At 36.2% G+C, this 21409-nt stretch overlaps 1 protein-coding gene across 2 annotated transcripts; it reads left to right on the forward strand.

The window, feature by feature from the left end:
* Positions 1 to 14625: 14625 nt before the first annotated feature.
* On the forward strand, positions 14626 to 20837 carry LOC113696158 (leucine-rich repeat protein 1-like). Of its 2 annotated transcripts, none has more exons than XM_027215533.2 (6): positions 14626 to 15071; positions 18315 to 18386; positions 18576 to 18719; positions 19128 to 19199; positions 19274 to 19345; positions 20519 to 20837. In XM_027215533.2, exons 1-6 carry the CDS (start codon positions 14842 to 14844, stop codon positions 20589 to 20591), a joined length of 663 nt encoding a protein of 220 aa, XP_027071334.1. In that variant the 5' UTR covers positions 14626 to 14841; the 3' UTR covers positions 20592 to 20837. The 2 variants fall into 2 exon arrangements, with proteins under 2 accessions (XP_027071334.1, XP_027071333.1); XM_027215532.2 differs by lacking the exon at positions 20519 to 20837 and adding an exon at positions 19791 to 20161 and having other exon boundaries at positions 14654 to 15071.
* Positions 20838 to 21409: the final 572 nt, after the last annotated feature.

The following is a 21409-nucleotide window of genomic DNA, read 5'->3' on the forward strand; positions in this document are numbered from 1 at the left end:
CACGTAGCACGTTTGCCCAAGGATCTAGCAAGATTTCCAACCGTTTGGATTGCGACTCCTAGAATCAAGAAGGATGACACGACTTGACTCAAGGCGGTAGAACGGCGACTCCAATTGAGGTGACTACTCAAGTAGATAGGTCGGATGAACAATCAAGGACAATCGCAAAATTGTTCAAGAACCCTTGCCAAGCAAGTAATGGACATATTACATTTAACAACAACCATTCGAGGAAAACATTTGGAGCATTCAAGTAACAATAGCAAACTCAATAAAAGGATATGAGCTCACTTGGAACCATTCATTCATTCATTCAGTTATTCATTCAGTCATTCTTAGTCCATCTCTTCCTTATAACTTCCAACATTTGAAAACATTTGAAAACAAAAACTCCCACAGTGATCATTTCATTCAATCAGTCATTCAGTCATTCATTTTAGTTATTGCATTGCATTTATTGGCCAGTACTCCACCCGACTTCATGGTCATACTCGAGTATACCGGAACAGTGGCCCAAGGTTACCAACCTACCTTGATGTGTGCACGGATGACAACCTTGAGTCAAGCCCGATTGATGATGCTCAAGTGAGAGTCCATTGGGCCCGGTTACACGTGCACGGGCAAATCAAAGAGTCTCTTCAAGCTCTTGTTCGAAGTGTTCAAAATCAACATAGGGTCCACAGGAACATTGAAGGCCTGGAAGTCGCTAATCGAGTTATCTACACCTTGATCCCAGCCAATGGGGCATCGAGTGATGGCCACGCGTGTCCTTAATGCGTTTGGTCCGATTGTTAGTAGTATTAGTTGTTTGATTGTTAGTTGGGTTTTATCGAGTCATTAGTTAGAGTGTTAGCTGCGAGTTAGTTAGTAGTTTATTAGTTATTGGAGTTCATAAGTCGGCCACTTATGTTCAAGAGTGGTCCGAATTTGCTTTCTAGTTTAGGCAATCCTTATTCCAACTGGATTCGCATTAGTTCTAGCCTATAAAAAGGCATCTCTTGTACGAACAAAGGGTTACAAACTTTGGAGAATAAACATTACTTTTGTTGACACCAAAACCGTGTGCAACTTTCTTATTTGCCAGGCAAGGATTTTTGAGCAATCTCGTGTGACGTCCTTGGTTGTTCATCCAGTCTATCTACTTAAGTAATCACCTCAATTAGAGTCGCTGTTCTACCACCTTCTATCAAGTTGAGCTGTCCCTCTTGATTCTAGGTTCCACAACCCAAACGATTGATAAACCGTCTAGATCCTTGGGTGAATTGTGCCAAGTTGACCGAGGAGCGTATCAGTTGGCTTCAGAGCTGGTTGAGGTATCAATTCGTTATATCCGTTTTCTTGTTTCATCTAGTTCGTCTAGGGTTTGTTATTTCCGTTGCATTGTTGAAATCTGTCAGTAGTTGTTCTTCACTTGTTGCGTTTTGAAATCTGTTCATAGTTGTTCACTTGTGGCATCTTCAAATCTGGCCGTAGTTGTTCACTTGTTGCATCTTGAAATCTGTTCGAACTTTGTTTCGTCGTTGCTTTGAAATTCTGTCGTGTGCCTTCAACTGTTTGTTCTGTCGTTTGGTCAAAAAAATTCTGTCCGTAGTTGTTAAGTTTGTCCAAACGAAGTTGCGATGCGAGAGTTCCATTGTCGTTGCGCCTTTGCTGTCCGAAATCTATCTAATCTTATTGTCTTGAGTTATCCAACTTGTTTACTTGTTTTCAAATCTAAAATTTGCAAAACTTGTTGGTATTTTGTGAATTTTGAGAGAACCTACAAGAATCTTGAGTTTCTTGAATTTCTTGACCACAATCTTGGAATTCTTGAAGTTCTTGATAACCTTCTTGAAATTTCTTGAAGAATCTTGAAGTTCTTGAAAGTTTCTTGCTTGTGTGAATTGGCCAAAACCAAATCTGGAAGATATTCTATTCGGTCAAGCATTGTGTTATGTTTGTTCGTTATAGTCAAAAAAAAAGAGAACAAACAAAACAGAAAACAAAAGAGAAAAAAAAAAGAGAAGGGAATCGGTTGGTAAAAACAAAACAAAGAGAAAAAAAAAAGAGTAGCAACCGAATTGTGTTGGAACAAAATCTGATTTGCGCAATCCCTCTTAGAATTGGATTTGGAACTTACTAAAAGTTGTTTCAAGAGGAAAGGGGTTTTCAAAAGGTTTCCAAAAACCAACTTGTTTCCAAATTCAATTAGGAAACTAGTGGACAGCTTGGATAACTCTCCTTTTTTTTTCCACTTGACTAAGTCCCTTTGAATTAGGAAACTAGGGTTTTGCTTATTTACTTTTTCCATTCTCGCAACTTGCAAATCTGTCCGCCTTAGGAAACGACCAAAACCATACACCACCGTGTCCAAATTGTGTCTTTGTTCTTGGTTACTCTTGTGCGAAAATTTGGTGAACAATTTGAGGGTTTTGTGCGGCATTTCTCAAGCTACCCGAACCGGCAAGGTAAGAGTTTTTGGTAAGACTATTAGAGTGCATTTGGAGTGAAACACGAGCGTGAGTGAAACACTTAGGGAGTGAAGTGAGGCTATATTTGTATTATTTTCTTGTTTGCTAACATTTGGCAGGACAAATGAAAGACCATGGAGCAACCTAACCCGACGGCCGACTATGCAATGATGTTCAATGCCATGAAAGCCGAACTCAAAAGGATTAGTGAACAACAAATGGAGGAAATGCATAGCCGTTTTGATGAACTCTCCAAGAGCTTCATGAGAGGCTCTCGATCTAGATCTCACAACCGAAATCAAAGCGGTACCAAAGAGGCAAATTATGAGGACTACTCGGCAAGTGAGGATGAAGAGAGAGCCGAGAGGTCTAAGAGGGACACTACCAAGGACGTGCTTAGGGGACTTAAAATCAAAGTTCCCACCTTCCAAGGTAAAAGTGATCCTGAGGCTTACTTGGAATGGGAAGGCCAAATAGAAATGGTCTTCGACTGCTATGACTATAGTGAGGAGCAAAAAGTAAAAGTTGCTACTGTTGAGTTCACCGAATACGCACTAATTTGGTGGGATCAAGTAAGGACTGGGAGGAGAAAGAATGGAGAACCGCAAGTCCGAACTTGGCGCGAACTCAAGGCAATGATGCGCAATAGGTTTGTACCAAGCTATTACAACCGAGATCTCTACTTCAAACTGCAAACTCTCACTCAAGGCAACAACATGAGTGTGGAGGATTATTACAAGGAGATCGAAATGGCCATGATGAGGGCTAATATCCAAGAAGATAGTGAGGCCACAATGGCAAGGTTTCTTAGAGGTTTAAACTCTGAACTTCAAGAAGCCTTGGAACTTCAACACTACTTGGATATGGGCGACCTACTTGAATTAGCCATCAAGGCCGAGCGGGGAAAGAAACTGCGAAGAGGTGGCCAATCCAACACCACTATGAACTCGCATCCTTGGAAAGGAGGTCAGCTGAGAAGGGCCTCCCACGAAGTTGAAAATTCGGCTACATCATCCACTCCTAGTCGAACCCAAGGTAATTTCCCCAACCGAACTTTCAATTCTACCCCTAACAAGGTAGTCGATCCATCTAGGTCCACTTCAAGGCCTACTCAAGAAACTCCTAAGTCTAGGAGTAGGGACATTAAGTGCTTCAAACGTCATGGATTCGGACATATCCAATCTCAATGTCCGAATCAAAGGGTAATGCTTATCACTCACAATGGAGACGTCGTGTCGGATGATGATGATTGTGAGGAGATGCCCGGCTTGACCAAGGAGGGATGCTTGGAAATTGACTCGGCCGAGGAAGAATGTTCACCAACTCAAGGTGAAATTGGTTGTTTGGTTGCAAGAAGAGTGTTAACCGCCCGAGTTAAGGAGGATGAGCAATTACAAAGGAAAAACTTGTTTTACACTCAGTGTAAAATAAGTGACAAAGTGTGCAATCTCATCATCGATGGTGAAAGTTGCACCAATATAGCAAGTTTGCTAATGGTGGAGAGCTTGGGGCTTCCTACAACTAGACATCCGCACCCTTACCGACTTCAATGGCTAAGTGAAGATGGTGAAGTACGTGTCTACAAGCAGGTACGTCTTCCTTTCTCGATTGACAATTACATTGATGAAGTTGTTTGCGATGTTGTCCCTATGCATGCTACTCATGTGATTTTAGGAAGACCTTGGCAATTTGATAAGCATGTTACTTTTGATGGTAGGTCTAATAAATATACTCTGTAGCACAATGGTAAAAGAATGGTCTTAACACCCCTCACACCTTCACAAGTGTATGAGGACCAACTTAAACTGCAAAGAGAATGTGACTTGGATCGTCAAAAGAGAAAACTAAAGGGAACCGAATCTGGAAATTGCTCCAAATCACCTCTTGAGCATTCAGCCAAGAGCAAGTGTGTTGTCCCTATTAAATCAAACGCTAGGAAACAAAACATGATAATCAAGGCTAAGGATGTTAGGAAAATTGTGTATTCCGATCAGCCTGTGTTACTTATGATATGCAAACATGTGCTTTTGAATATTGATGAACTCGACAAGGCATTACCTTCGAGTGTAGTTGCATTGTTGCAGGAATTTGAGGACGTGTTTCCTGACGAGGTCCTTGATGGATTACCACCAATCCGAGGAATCGAGCACCAAATAGACCTTATTCTTGGAGCACACCTACCACAAACCCGCCTACCGAATGGGTCCGGAGGAAACTAAGGAACTCCAAAGGCAAGTTGATGGCCTCCTACGTAAGGGTTGGGTTAAGGAAAGTTTGAGTCCGTGTGTTGTCCCTGTTATACTTGTTCCCAAAAAAGATGGTACTTGGCGTATGTGTACTGATTGTAGAGTTGCAAATGCTATAACTGTAAAATACCGTCACCCCATTCCTAGATTAGATGATATGCTAGATGAACTTGATGATGCTGTTATCTTCACAAAAATTGACTTATGAAGTGGCTATCATCAAATTAGGATGAAAGAGGGAGATGAGTGGAAAACGGCTTTCAAAACAAAACATGGACTTTATGAGTGGTTAGTCATGCCTTTTGGGTTGACTAACGCCCCTAACACTTTCATGAGACTAATGAACCATGTTTTAAGGCACTTTACAGGAAAATTTGTCATTGTTTACTTTGATGATATCTTGATCTATAGTCGAAACATGCATGAACACATGGAGCATCTAAGATTAGTACTAGACACACTTCGAAAGGCGAGCCTCTATGCTAACCTTAAGAAGTGCACCTTTTGTACTAATGAGCTTGTGTTTCTAGGCTATATTGTTAGCTCACAGGGCATCAAAGTAGACGAAACAAAGATTGAAGCCATCAAACCATGGCTGACACCAAAAACAGTCGCGGATATGCGAAGCTTCCACGGCTTGGCTGGCTTCTACCAGCGTTTTGTCAAAGACTTCAGCACCCTTGCAGCACCATTGACCGCGGTGATGAAGAAAAACGACAAGTTCCATTGGGGAGAAGCACAAGAAAATTCGTTCCTTGCTTTAAAGGACAAACTCACACACGCACCTGTTTTAGCATTACCTAACTTTAATAAGACTTTCGAAATTGAATGTGAAGCTTCTGGTATAGGGATTGGAGCTGTGTTGATGCAAGACAAAAGGCCTTGTGCGTTCTTTAGTGAGAAATTGGGAGGTGCGGCACTAAATTACCCCACATATGACAAGGAGTTGTATGCACTTGTGAGAGCCTTGGAAACATGGCAACATTACCTCCGTCCAAGGGAATTCGTGATACATACTGACCACAAATCCTTGAAATTCCTTATGGGGCAGCCGAAATTGAGCAAAAGGCATACCAAGTGGGTAAGTTTCATTGACACCTTCTCCTATGTCATTAAATATAAAACTGGTAAAACAAATGTTGTAGCTGATGCTTTATCTTGTAGACATTCCTTGCTAGTTTTTCTTGATGCGAAATTACTTGGCTTCGAGATGTTAAAGGAACTCTATGCATATGACAATGATTTTGGTGAAGTGTTTGCATCGTGTACTAAGAGTCCTCACGGAAAATACTTTTTGCATGACGGATTTTTGTTCTATGTTGATAAGTTGTGTGTGCCTAATTCTTCCATTCATGATTTATTGGTTAGAGAGGCACATAGTGGTGGACTCATGGGACATTTTGGTATTGTTAAGACTTTAGCAATGTTGCAAAAGCACTTTTACTGGCCACACATGCGAAGGGATGTTGAACGCATGATTGGTAGATGTGCTACTTGCCATAAAGCTAAGTCTAAAACAAATCCATATGGCTTGTACACCCCATTGCCAATTCCAAAATATCCTTGGGTGGACTTGTCTATGGACTTTGTTTTGGGACTGCCTAGATCTCAAAGGGGTAATAATTCTATCTATGTGGTAGTTGATCTCATTTTTAAAAAATGGCTCATTTTATCCCTTGCCATAAAACTGATTATGCATCTCATATTGCTAACTTGTTTTTCAAAGAAATTGTACGTTTACATGGTACGTCTCAAACAATTGTTAGTGATAGAGATGTTAAGTTCTTGAGTTACTTTTGGAAGACTTTGTGGTCTAAACTTGGCACTAAATTGTTATTTTCGACAGCTAGTCATTCCCAAAGTGATGGACAAACTAAGGTTGTCAATCGCACTCTTGGAACTTTGTTAAGGACCTTAATTAAGAAAAACCTTAAGTCTTGGGAAGAGTGTTTGCCGCATGTTGAGTTTGCTTATAATAGAACTGTTCACAGTGCAACACACTACTCACCATTTGAGATTGTTTATGGGTTTAATCCACTGACTCCCCTCGACTTGGTACCCTTACCTGCCTCTGAGCATACAAGCTTAGATAGGAAAAAGAAAGCTGACTTTGTACGTAGGTTACATGAAGCCGCTCGAGCCAATATTGAAAAGCGTACCCAGCAGTATCTCCAGCAAGCTAACAAGCATCGCGCAAGATGGTTATTGAACCTGGAGATTGGGTCTGGCTACACTTAAGGAAAGAAAGGTTCCCTAAGCAACGCCAAAGCAAGTTGTCTCCAAGGGGCGATGGACCTTTCCGAGTGCTTCAACGTGTCAACGACAATGCCTACAAGTTGGAGTTGCTCGGGGAGTATAATGTTAGTGTGACTTTCAATGTTGCGGATTTGAGCCCGTTCCTTGAAGAGGATGATCCAGACAAATCCTTCTCAAGTGAAGATGACTAATGTGTGCACGGATGACAACCTTGAGTCAAGCCCGATTGATGATGCTCAAGTGAGAGTTCCATTGGGCCTGGTTACACGTGCATGGGCAAAGCGCTTCAAAGAGTCTCTTCAAACCCTTGTTCGAAGTGTTCAAGATCATCCTGGGGTCCATAGGAACATTGAAGGCTTGGAAGTCGCTAATCGAGTTATCTACACCTTGATCCGAGCCAATAGGGCATCGAGTGATGGCCACGCGTGTCCTTAATGCGTTTGGTCCGATTGTTAGTAGTATTAGTTGTTTGATTGTTAGTTGGGTTTTATTGAGTCATTAGTAGTGTTAGCCGCGAGTTAGTTAGTATTTTATTAGTTATTGGAGTTCATAAGTCGGCCACTTATGTTCAAGAGTGGTCCGAATTTCCTTTCTAGTTTAGGCAATCCTTGTTCCAACCAGATTTGCATTAGTTCTAGCCTATAAAAAGGCATCTCTTGTACGAACAAAGGGTTACAAACTTTGGAGAATAAACATTACTTTTGTTGACACCAAAACCGTGTGCAACTTTCTTACTTGCCAGGCAAGGGTTTTTGAGCAATCTCGCCTGACGTCCTTGGTTGTTCATCCAGTCTATCTACTTGAGTAATCACCTCAATTAGAGTCGTTGTTCTACCACCTTCTATCAAGTTGAGCCGTCCCTCTTGATTCTAGGTTCCGCAACCCAAACGATTGATAAACCGTCTAGATCCATGGGCGAATCGTGCTACGTGTCTCAGAACAAGTTGACCAAGGAGCGTATCATACCCAAACGAATCCCGCTTCTAACTCGAGGCGACTGGCAACGAAGGGCAAGGGCCCAATTCAGCCAATGCGGTACAGCACACATGGCTTACATTCATGCACAAGTAATATTCAATCATTTGATCATTCACTTAGGTCGAGTGCAATAAAGTACACATTCGCCCATTGAAAATCCATTTAACAATCATTGAAAAATATTTAACACTCAAACAAACATTCAACATAGTCATTTATTGAACAAACATGCAAGGAACACTCACCAATGAATCACAATCATTTCACTTCAAACTCCTGGTTCGTCCTCTTTGATATGCTCAATTCCTATGGTCATATAATATATCAAGAGTCGAACCACTTGAGGCACACCTAAATGACAAAATGTTAGTTTCAAAACTTCACTTAGAAAACAAAGTAATTTGTAGGTTTAACCCCCATATAGCTTATCAAAAGTGCCACGATTTCTTGTTTAAATCAAGGTCAAATCAAGGTAAAAACCACATGTATGATGGATTAATGTTTCAAGTATAACATTGGCAAAAATATGTCACTTATAGTCAAGAATTTTGAGAAAAACTAGTCAAGACTTGTAATGTTCAAAGTTGGAAATTTCCGACTCTAAAACAGTTTGGGAAAAACTCATTTCCTTTCACTTAAACCTCTTACTTTTGGCTCAAAATCGTGTATGTAAAGATAAGTCTTGGCAAGTTTCTAGAACAAAGGTAGATCAAAATCAGCATACAAATTCCAGCACTAAAGCTAAAAGTCTCTCCCACTTTTATCCCAAGTTCGAGTCAAATTTTTAGGATGACCTAGTCAAATTCCACCTTATTCTTATGGCAAAAACACACTAGAAGAAAACCATCAAAATCACACAAAGATCAACTTGAAACTAAGCTATGTCCTTTCTATACCAAAGCTGGAAATTCCAATATAAGCTTGAAAACCATGAAATCTTCTGTAAAAGTCATGCCTTTTTCACCCTAAAGCAACATACATCAAGTAAACTGAAATTCTAGTAAACTTAGGAAATCATCATATATCAAGAAAACCTAGTAATTCCTCAAGTAAAACTAGTAGATCATCATATAAACATCAAGCAAGTTAGGTTTTCTAGCAAATTTTACCTCTTAACCTCCAACCCCAAAGAAGACAAGCAAATCAAGAGGGATGCAAGATTTTCTTCTTCCAAAACTTCACCAAAAGCTTCCCTTCATGCTTACCTCAAGATTGATCGGAGTGGATTAGGGTTGATCTTCGAAGTTCTCACAAATCAAGCAAGGAAATCAAGATGACCTTTGAAGGTTTCTCTCTTTTTTTCTCTATAATTTCAGCCAAAAGGAGAAGAAAAGAAAGGTTTTTGTGGTGAAATGGAAGCTTAATCCAAGATAAATACAAGACTAGTCTTAGTCAAAGTCTTGGTCTAAAGTTGGATGGATGATTGCCACTTGTCAAGAAAGTAACTCAAGTCTATCTCTGTCTTTCTTTTGTCTCTAATCACTAACATATCTTGGGCTCCTCCAATTAACTCTTAACACTTCTTGTCATCACATAATCCCTTTTGTACAGTGCTCCTTCGAATCCTTCAAATTTAGTACACATACCTCACTATGCACCAAGTTAAACGTGTACCAAATTAAATAAGAAAATAGGTTAAAAATCATGATTGAACCAATAAAGCAACCAAGAATTCAAAGTAAGTAAGTTCAAATAAGAGCTATAAAGACAAGTAGAATTTCGGGGTCTCACACTATTAATGTATGGAAGTGTTCTATTGTAGAAGAAGGAAAAAAAAGGAAAGCGTGGAGTCTGTTTAGATAGTAGATTATTTAGGATAATTTAGAGAAAAAACATTGTAGCACTTTTTTGATATAATGTATGTGAAATAAAAAGGTGGTTGAAAAATGTATTGATGATACAAGCAAATAAAATTTGGTAAATAACCTACTATCTAAACAAACCCCATGTTTTTTGAGTCTTATTTGTAAAAGAGTTTGGACCAAACTTGATTCCTTTTCTCTCATGAATTAGCCAAACAATAAGTCAAGATTTGAAGTTCGATCATAAAGAAAAGTAAACTTCTACAACTTGCTATTTGCATATAGAGTTATAGCTTTGAAGTTAAAAGCAATGATCCAAAATGGTTCTTGAACTCTTGGTTCTAGTCGGTGATTCTTTGATTAGAAATTAGACTAGTCACTAAATGGAAGTTTTCAAGCCATGCACTTGGAAGGAAATTATCAGGTTTATTTCAAACCATGCACATTGGTCATTTCCTCTGTTATTCAAATTGGCAGGTTTATGTGCATTGCAAAAATGTGTGGAAATAACTATCCTGCGCATGTATACTACAATGGACCACAACTTATTGGGTTTAGTTGATGGGTTTCTCCTTGCTAGTTTCAAATCGGGCTATGTTGATTGGCCAATACATGATTTTAACAAAAGTTTCAGGTCCTTGATTGACAAAATTGAAGCACTTCAAGACTCATTTCTGATGCTTAGCAAGCTATCTCTTTACCAAACCTTTAAGTGGGGCATTTGTTGACATTAAAATTAAGAAATTTAATTGGTCAAAATATAATTAAAATATTTTTTCTAGTTAATTAATTAAATGGGTACTCCAAATTATAGCCCATTTATTTATTAAACAATTCATTGGCTTTAACTAAATCTTGGCCCAAGTGAAAAGTTAAACAATTAAGAACAAAAACCCTAACTAGAAGAAAAAAGAAGAAAAACTACTCTAACCTATCCTAAAACTAGTTTTTACTTAGAGTTCTACAATATTAATAGACTCCAAAATATGCCTCTAACCTCTCCAAATTCGTCCATCATACTCCCTTTTTGTACATGAAAATTGTAGAAATCAATTAGGGAGAGTAAGCCTTGCTAGCAAAGGAATTCGATTGTTCTACCCCGAATTTGACATCTAAATAACTCAATCGAGAAAGTCGAATCAACTCTAGGACAAAAGGCAAAAAATTTAGAAATTTGAATAAACTTTCCAATGGTTTAAGAATAAGCTCATTTGGACATCTTGGTACACAGTTATACCTAAAATACTACCAACTAATTAGAAGATAATTCTAGAAGTTTCCAAAAACATAAAACCATGAAAATTTTCCATAATTCAACTATTTGGATAGGAAATGGTAGAACTATAATTTAGTTTCTCATAAGAGTTGTAGCTCTTGATCTTAATTTCAAAATGCATTAAGAATCACCTCAATCTAAACTCTATAGTTCAAGTTATGACCAAAATATCAAAATGTATCAAAACTGAATCAGAATCTCTTTTGGAAACTAACTTCCTCAGCTTCTTCATGGCAATTTCAATTTGACTTTCTTCTTAGTCCAAGTTTCCTAAATATCTTTTGGTATTTAAAATCCTTTCTTGAACACTTCTTTAAACATGTTTTCATCATCTTTCCAATCCTATAAAAAACAAGCATAAAACATACTTAAGTTTATTAGTTTTGTAATTTTTTATCAAACAATGCTTAAAACATAAAAAGTCTAATAAAACCTTAAAATAAACCACTTTTACACATAAATGTATAAAACATGAACTAAAAGATATATGCAAATAATGCAAAATATGACACTTATCAATGAAGCATTACTAGATCTTTTTCTTTGATCTATAAGAATAAGTTAATTGATAAGGTAGAATCAATGATAAATTAAAAGATGTTCAAATGTATCTAGTTCTTATTTATTAAGAATTATAACTTATACTTATTGTCAATATATTTAAGAACCCGATGGCTCATCCAGATTAAGAACTTCTTTAGTTAGATTAAAAGAAATTCAAGTGGTGACTTGAAAGATAAGTTTTCATAACTTATAGTTTAAATTGTGAGAAAAATTAAACTTGAATAACTTATGATGCAAATAAGGTTAGGTCTTCTAATACAAGGGTTGTATTAGAATAAGTTGAATCTATATAGAAACAGGTTTCCAATTTCTATATTGATTCAATTACCTATTTATCTATGTATATCCTCACAATTTATGCTAGCAGGAATAATCAAAACACCAAATTGAGTATGAAAATTTTGGAAAAAAAATTAAGAGAGTAAATTGCTGGAAACTGTGGGCAAGAAAATGAGAGAGGATCCTCTACTTATTTCTCGCTCTTCTTGATTGATTAAGCCTAGTTTAGAACTAGGGTTTCTTTTTCCTCTCTATGATAACTTGTGAGTTGAGGTTTTGGCTATAAGTTGGCACTTTTCTAACGTAAGTGATTTCGACATTGGAGATTCAACCTAAATGTGTTCGTATCGATCATCTTTAAAGGCTAAGTACATGAGCATCTTCAAATGGATTGTTACGACTTCGTGTACTACAAATCTCCAATAGTTTAAGAAGATCTTCACATTTTGAAGTAGTCTTCTACTAACTTGAGGTTACATGCAATTAATCAAAGAATGATCTACTAAAAGAAATCAAAATTTTTTATTTTCTCACTATGTAACTTGTATGATTTCTTACAATTTTATCATTTCGATTATATATGTTTTACATTTGAATGATAAAGTCCACAAACTAAACCTAATCGATTAAATCATAAAGGTTATGCTAATGAGGTTCAATCAATTATTATTAAGGTTTATTCTTAAATATCTCAAGTCATAATATTGACAGAATAAGACATTGTTAATACAGTTAAACTAGCATATACTACACTTCTTCTTATAGAAGTAGTAGATCTCATTTACTATAAAAAGCAAAAAAGAGTCGAGTAGTTATAGATAAGGATCTTAAAGTTCGAAGAATATAAGTTGCATAGAGAAATTCTTCGAGTGCCAGAAGAATAAATCTCTAAGTGACATTAGTGTAAATGATCCTTAGACTTAATGCTATCATAGTATCTTGAATATGGATCACTATATTTTGACATTATTTGATTGCTTCTCATAAGTAGGTGACTCAAATCATTGTGATTATAGTATAAAGTAAGGAAAGATGGTGAATAATCTATAAGAATTTACCCCCTCTTATGTTGGAAGAGTTACCTCATTATTGACCACTTGTGGAAGTATAACTTAAGAAATCTTAGTATTAAGCGAATAAGTCTTATAAAGATGTATCAAAATACATTTTCATTGGAATTATATTTCAGTACAAGGAAATACCAACAACGTTAGTGGAATAGGCACATATTCCATACTCCAAATTTTGTATGAAATAAGTATAATAAAAGATATTAATTACGCAGGAAAGTCACTGGAAGAGGAAGTCATCTATTTGACTATCCCTTTTAATTGGGTGGTAATGATACATTGTTAAATGCTAATCTTGATCTTCAAGAATAAATTAATTGATTAGTTGAATCGATGATAAATTACAAGGAGTTTTAATTCATCTAATTCTTATTTATTAAGAATTAGAACTTATACTTATTGCCAATATATATGAGAATATAATGGGTACACACTAATTAAGAACTTCATTAGTTAGATTAAAAGAAACTATAGTGGGGGGTTTGAAAGATAAGCTTTTATAACTTATAGTTTAATTTATAAGACAAATAAAACTAGAGGAACTTATAGTGCAAATAAGATTAGATCTTCTAATACAAGGGTTATATTGGATTAAGGAAACTAATTTTAAACAGAAATAGGATTTAGTTTTCATATGGATTCAGTAAACTTGTTTGTTTATATATACTCTCATAATTTATGCTAACAAAACTAATGAACTGATATTGAACTGTGTGAGATTTTTGTGAAAAATCTAGTGAAAATATTGAAAGAAAGTTTGGCCTAAAAGCGAAAGGAACTTCGACTTTCTCTCTCCTACTTTTGGTTTGATTTTCCCCTTAAGGTTTCTTCATCCTCTACAAGAACAACTTGTATGTTATAATTTTGACCATAAGTCAACACTTGTTTAAGTAAGCAATTTCTACCTTAGAGGTCCAAGTTGAGAAAATTCATGTAGATTACCATCAGATGATGTACATGTGCTCAATTTCAAGTGCATTGTTAAGGATTTTGCATGCAACTCATCTGTAGAGTTTAAGAAGATTTTTTGCAATCTTGAGATAGTTTTCATAAACTAACTTATAGTTTCATGATAATTAATAAAAAATGACATGTAATAATGATCAAAATTTTAACTTTTGCTATACTTACCTATATGATTCCTTACACTTACGTCACAGAATAAAGAAAATCATATATAAATATAGAGTAATAATTTTAGATCTTCTCTTATACATCTTCATACTACATGTTACCATGTTTTAAGAGTTATCTTTATGGGCTTATTGGATTTAAATAGACGTATCATCCTAAAACATTTAATGGAAATAGTGTCCTTGGATAGAAGATTATTTAGTAAATTTTTTTGAATAATTATTATAGTATTTTTTGTAATGTGATATATATAAAATAAAAAAGTGATTAAAAAATAAAATATATAATTACAAAACATGTTTGTTGGATAATTAAAATAATTTTTGTAAATAACGACATACCAAAGTGAGTTCATGAAAGATATCCACTTGGAATTAAATAAAACATCCATTAGTCAAGCATTGTCAATTTTTGTAAGTTGGTTGAAACTTTAAATAGCCCACTAAATTATTAACTGACCAAGTTAACCTTTTACCTAAATCCAGAGAAAGAAATCCAAGGCAGGAGAATTTTTACTAGAATTAAATAATCATGTCAGGAGAGTTGCAGTAGTAAAAAAGTTGTAAAAACTTGAAAAGATTCCTCCGACACCTGCTTTTCACTCTTCTAGCTCCAGAAAATGATCATCTACTTGGAAGTTTAAGTAAACCACAAGGTCCGCTGCCCACCACAACACGCCCATTTCCTCTCTCTCCTTTTTCTCTTTCTCCCCATCCTCTGCAAAATCAAAACCAGAAATCAGGAATCGAAGCCCTAGAATTTCTCTCGATATTCATCAGTACAAGTATGGTGAAGATTAACAAATTTATCTTGTCTTTAGCAGTTAGTATTATTGCAGTAATAGCATCGTGGAATCCGAGTGCCGTGACTGCAAATTCTGAAGGGGACGCGCTCTATTCGCTTCGCCGGAGTCTATTCGACCCCGATAACGTTCTTCAGAGCTGGGATCCGAATCTTGTAAACCCCTGTACTTGGTTTCATGTCACCTGCAACCAAGATAACCATGTCACGCGCGTGTATGTCACTCCCCCCTTTCAGTTTCTCTCTTCTTTGTTGGTTTTAGTTAGTTATTTGTTTGTAAACTTTGAATTGATTTTGTCTTTTTTAGCTAGAGAGAAGAAAATGGTAGGATGACACAAGTAGTGGAACCTTTTCTTTTTTATGTATAGATTCGATTTATCGTGCTTATTGTTTCTAATGATTTTTTTTTAAAATTTTTTTGGTTTGGTTTTTCTTGAAGAAAGAATATGAAGAAGCAATTCTTAAAACTTGAGATCCTTTTATTTGCTTCATTTAGTATCCAGGTATAGATGTTGTGAAGCGTGAGTTAGTAGCGTGCTCAGAACTATGTTATAAAAGTTTGGATATGGTAAACTTACAGCCGTTTAAGTTGTGTAACTGTTTAGTTTTTAATCAATTGGATGTTTGCAAAAGATGCGTTTTAAATTTTCGAAGTGGTGAGTTATTAAAAAGAAAGTTTTTACAATGGATGCAAAGCAGTCGTATCTTCGTATCTCATGTTATTCAGATACGTGACAATGTATCAAAACTACAGAGCTATGCTTAGACATAGGGGCATTTGAGTTTTGTTCAAATGCAGGTAGAAAATGCGCTCTAAGTTTGTTTCTAATGGGAATGCGTTCCCGAAATGAAGCCCTCCTGATAATTCCAGACGTTTCATAGTAAGGTTTTCCTTCCTTATTTTTTTCTCTTTTTCACAAGAGAGAGAGAGAGAGAGAGAGAGAGAGAGAGCATGTGGTCTGTTTGTACATAGTGGATCTGATGATTAAAAGAGCTAGTTTTGAAATTTAGAAGGTCTTCAGTGACATGAAATGTCAAATGTTGGTTGTACCTGATGACAAACAGAAAGAGACTTTAATATAAGGGAGAATGGGTTGAAGACATGAATGCAAGAGAGGCCAAAATGTGGCAAGGTAACAAAATAGATTGCTACCCTATTTAAGCTCTTGACTAGCAAATAGAATTTATTCTGTGGCACTAGGTTATCACCATTCATATTTCTAGCTTTGTTCTTTGTCTTTGAGTTATATACATGGAATATATGAAACACGTGACAATTCATTTATGTTTTTTACTGCAAAGGTTTATTAGGACGTTGTTGGTTAATGTAATTGTAATCAATGATGGACTTTAGCCTGAAATAATTTTAAAATACTAAATCTTCATTCAATGGTAAATCAGTTGCTGCGTCTATGAGTTGTGTTCTATACTGTGCGTGCCAAGGATGATGAGCTGGTAACTGATTGAACCTGGGTCAATATGCCTTTTTATTCAAATATCTGAATAATTTCATTGAAGGAGCCCAATAAAATGATTAGGAATACACCTGTTTACACATAAAGGATGATGAATTAGTAGATATTATGGGGTAAGCTGATGATTCACTCAATATTCAGTCCATCTGGATATGTGGTGGTTTTCACAGTTTTCTAAAGTCTACAATGTTCTTTTCAGCTGTCTCGAATGCATCACTGGGTTCTTTGGATATTAAGAGTGAAAAAGGAACTCTTTGAGAAGCAATAATCTGCAAGTTTTTGATTCATCTGATATAAACTGGAAAGCTACTTTTTAATTCTCTTTTGTTGTGTTCACTTAATTAATTACTACATATAATTTAATGTGCTGGGAAATTTAATTTTCTGTTATGATTACATGATCTTATCATGTTTCTGAGATGAAATCAGATCTACATAAAAGCAACTCCAGTAGATGCTGCACTGTTGTAGATGCTGCACTGTGATATGTGATCGCTGATTAGAGCTAGAAATTTTTGGGTATAGATCTATTGGGACTATCTCTAAGTACTTCTTTGAAATTTTAAGTTTTCTTAACTGCTTGATAAAGGAGAAATTGGAAAGAAGCTAATCTTTGAAAAGCTAGGTCTTTACGAATTAAAATGGTTCTCCAACTAGTTGACCTATTTGTAGTTTTTGCTGGCCATTACTTCTGATCAATAGGGCTTTGATATCTCTTTAAATCATGAACAATGAAAAAAGGAAAGAAAGAAAAGGAAAAAGAACAAGATCCAAATATGTGATAAATGTATATATGGTGAAGTGATGGTCTTCATTTGTTCCCAATCACTCGGTTATATTTTTCAATATTATATGCCAACCTGGGGTCCATTATTTTTGAAGTTTTTCTTCATTGAGTGTTGACTTATCTTCAGTTTCCTTTTGCTGCTGTGAACATCGTATTTTTGGCTGAGAGCTTTTGGATTGCTTGGTACCTTTACATTCTAAAAATTTCTTTAGTACTGACTTGCACAATTTTGTGTGTATGTGTGTGTTCCTGTAGGTCTATTAGCGTGTGTGTGTGTGTGTGTTGATTGAAAGGAAATGTAAGTCAATAAGATTGTATACTGATTGCATGAACTGTAAGAAGGATTTTCTTCCATGTTATGAATTCTTTTTTGTGGTTTTTGGTTAAATCTTCTTGTAAGATAGGTGGAAGGTAAAACAATCTTGACTTTGCATGTGTTTTAAAAGATGCCAATTTATATATCTATGTATACGTCCACACATGGTCACCAAATCACAAGAAGTAGGGAAAAGTTGTTTAAAGGAGATGGGTAAAGAGGTTTTGCGACATGTACATATCCATGTCATGTTATTTCCCCCTCACATGCACGCTTATGTTGGGTTTATATATTTTTTTCCAATTCAAAGAGAATGATTTTCATCTTATATCCGTCCGAGAAATGGCTATCCTTTTGTTTGAGATACTGTTTCTGAATGTAATTTAATTGTCTCTTTCTGGTTTGGAAGGGGGATCACACCATTTTAATACTCTTTGATTTCATAAGGACATATTCAATTATGTAAAAAATTGAATAAATTGGAACAGCCAGCTCTTGGTTGAACTGGTGGCATATGCGATGTTGTAACCTCAGAGCTAGCAGGCTTATATAACAAATTCTTAGAATCTTACTAACTATAATATCTTATCCATTCTTAATTGATATGGATACATAAAAGAACAATATTATTTATATCTGGCAATCAAATTGCAGTATTCTGTTTGTTCTTCTTTCCTTTATTTATTTATTTAGTGAAATAGCCAAATGAAGTAGATATGTAATTCAGATGTTCTATGTTTGACTATGCTGCCTCTTTTTTTCTATATGGCTTCTGTGAATTAGTGCTTCAACTTTGCAATGTTCAATAGTAAGGAATGGTTTTCTTTGTCCTTTCTGGAATTTTGAGTTTGAAGCAACTTATTGCTTATGTTTTCTGCAGGGACCTCGGCAACTCAAATTTGTCTGGCCATCTAGTGCCTGATTTGGGGAAGCTTGAACATCTGCAGTATCTGTAAGCATATCATGGCCTTTCTGTTAGTATCTTCTATTTAATTGAGCATTCAATTGGCTAGTTCCTACTCATACCAAGTTGACAATTCACTGATAGAGTGCCTAATGTCATCTTGAGAGTTCTCTTAGTATCTCTGTCTCTCTCTATATTCAATGTAGTAATTCTGAAGTTTCTCATTTGCTTTGGCAGAGAGCTTTACAAAAATAATATCCAAGGGTCAATCCCTGTTGAGCTTGGTAACTTGAGGAGCCTAATTAGTTTGGACTTATACAACAATAATCTCACAGGTGTCGTTCCTCATTCATTGGGAAAGTTGAAGTCTCTTGTATTCTTGTAAGTTCTACATTGTTAGAGTTTTGTTAATCTTATCTAAGTTTCAAAGGAAGTAAAGATTTATATGAGGGTGTATATGTGTATTTTGCATCTGACTAAAGTATCTACATATATGTCTACATTTGCATGTTTCTATACACGTATGTATGCATGCATTTTTTTTGTTTGTGTGTTTGTTGGTCATTATTTATTTTATTTGGACAATGTGTTTATTCAAATTTGTGTCAGTAGCTCATCCTTCAGAATCTGGCATACTGTAGAGATATTGTTTTTCCAGATCCTAATAAGAATTTCTGTTTCAAGAACATAGAAGATAAGAAGATTTTAGAATGATAAAATTGAAATAGAACCTCGCAGGAAGAATGGAGTTGTGCTTGGAAGTCACTAGTCAATTGCTTTCTTTGGCAGGCGCCTGAATGATAACCACTTAACCGGGCCAATTCCAAGGTCACTTGCTGGAATTTCTTCCCTGAAAGTTGTGTAAGTGTTGTTTATTTTGAGTCATTAATTCATATTCATGGGTGCCAAATTACGAATCGTGTTTCTTCTATCAGGGATGTCTCAAATAATGATTTGTGCGGCACAATTCCTACCAGTGGTCCATTTGAGCACATACCATTAAACAAGTACGTCCATTTGTCTGATATGCTCAGCCCTCTGTGGTGTTTCTGTTCCCCTTTCAGTTTGACATGTTGCTATTGATCCAACAAATAGATAATAGAAAAAGTTTAGCACAATATCCTGTTTTTGGTTTTCTTTGCTATTTTCAACCACCACCAGTTTGGCATGCTATTTTCGTTGGAGAGATAAGCATTAGGGATGGAATTATCATACAGAGTAAATGAACATATCAGTATGATATTATATGCATTGTGGGTTGTTCTGAGTTCCACTGCTCCTTGGGTTCAGTCAAGTGGGGAACGTGCTTTGCCCTTCCCTGGTGGGTACAACAGTTACATCAGAGTAGCCTCTAAGATGTCTTCTCTCTTACTTGCCCCCGTCCCATTGTGATGTGATATTTCACTTTGTCATTGTCTAATTAATAGTCACCTTACAATTTTTCCTTCCCAGCACCATCCGAGCTTTCTTTCCAACATTCCATCCTTACCCTCGGAGCAGAGGTTCAAAATGTACAACAGATTTTGGTGGGATCAACAATATAAACCCATTTGGAGACGGTAGAGGCATGTGTAAGACGACATCCTCTTTATAGGACCAATGCTTTAGCGTATCTCTAACGGCTGAAGAAATGCAGTTGAGTTGCAATGGGACCCAAGAAGCTTGTTCTTCACTCAAAACACAAACATCAGATGACTGTTGTACTTGTAACAGGAAAAGTGGAACTTAAACCTCAATTGATAATGATGCCTTACAATGCATAAAATGCCTCGCTCCTGGGAAATGTCCCTAATATCAGAACAGAGAAAAATTTTACCTTGGTACGGGAGTACAATTGAATTAAAAAAGACCCAAAGTTAGGGATTTATCAATAGGTAATGTTGCACCATGGTAAGGGAGTGAAATGACTTGAATAAATTAAGTATAAAAGGAAACTTTAGAGTTATTTACTGCAATTCCCTGCATGGCAATCAGTAAATGATCCCAATGGCTGCTTCTGCCCTTCAGGTCTTGTAAGATGGTACTTTACATAGTGCTTCACTGGGGTTGTTCACTTCTTCTCTTCATGCTCCTTTGATGCTTAATGAAAAAATAAATAAATAAAAGAATTCTTTGCTGCCGTTTCTTTTCCTGTTTCTGGCTGACCTGATAGGGTGCCATTATTTGCCCAAACATTGCAGCTTTGAGAACAATCCTCGTCTTGAAGGTCCAGAACTGCAAGGGCTCGCAAGTTACGACACAAACTGCTCGTAGGATAACTATTAGATACAACAGGCTACAATGGCTCTTTGAGGTTTATATGTTGTGTTTGTATCCTGTTGGTGTGTTGTGCCTTAAAATGCTTGGACATGTAATATTTGCAGACTATCTTTGTAGACTGGCATTTAAGTTACCGAAATCTGTATGATCAGTGTACTTCTAGCACTGTAAAATGTATCTTCCTGTCTTTTATTTAGTCATGTGGAGTCCTTGAAGAAATGATGATAGAAATTCTGTGAACGTGAAATGTTGTCAATCAGATCTTACACGTGCTAGTGGCATCTTATACTCCAGAGTATTTTCTTTGAGAAAGACCTAGGGGACTGGTAAATTGACAGTAGCATTTTCTGGGACCAGGAGAGTATTTTCTTAATCACTTTTAATCTTCTTTTATGCCAGAAAAAGAAAAAAAGGTTTCTTGAATTACATGTATCCCTCAAGCATACTTTTAAATGAAGCAGGAAGCTCATTCGTATAACGTAGTCAGGTAAATTGAGCCAGCCGGTGATAGGTCTTGATGGCAAAAACGTAGTAAATTATAGGGTTAAAGTGCATGGAGCCCCTCTGGGGTATTGCCGAAAGATACAGAGGCATAGTTATTAAATCCGACCCGGTGAGGAATCCGGTGAAAGAGGTGGGTCAACGGGTTACTGGTTCAACCGGTGGTGACTGGTCCAATCGATGGGTCACTACATATATTTAAATATTATGTTTTATAATTTTTGATATGGTTAAAATTATAATAAACTATGTTATAGTAAATACTCAATTAGTCCAATTTATTATAGAATCATTAATTTTTATAAGAATTA

Source organism: Coffea arabica, chromosome 6e, assembly GCF_036785885.1.
Source record: "Coffea arabica cultivar ET-39 chromosome 6e, Coffea Arabica ET-39 HiFi, whole genome shotgun sequence".
Taxonomy (NCBI): Eukaryota; Viridiplantae; Streptophyta; class Magnoliopsida; order Gentianales; family Rubiaceae; genus Coffea; species Coffea arabica.

Excerpts from the sequence above, each read along its gene's own strand:
- LOC113696158 (XM_027215532.2), top strand. The coding sequence starts at position 14,842 with ATGGTGAAGATTAACAAATTTATCTTGTCTTTAGCAGTTAGTATTATT. Across the intron at positions 19,200-19,273 it reads ATTTCTTCCCTGAAAGTTGT|GGATGTCTCAAATAATGATT; the intron begins GTAAGTGTTGTT and ends TTCTTCTATCAG. Across the intron at positions 19,346-19,790 it reads GAGCACATACCATTAAACAA|CACCATCCGAGCTTTCTTTC; the intron begins GTACGTCCATTT and ends TTTCCTTCCCAG.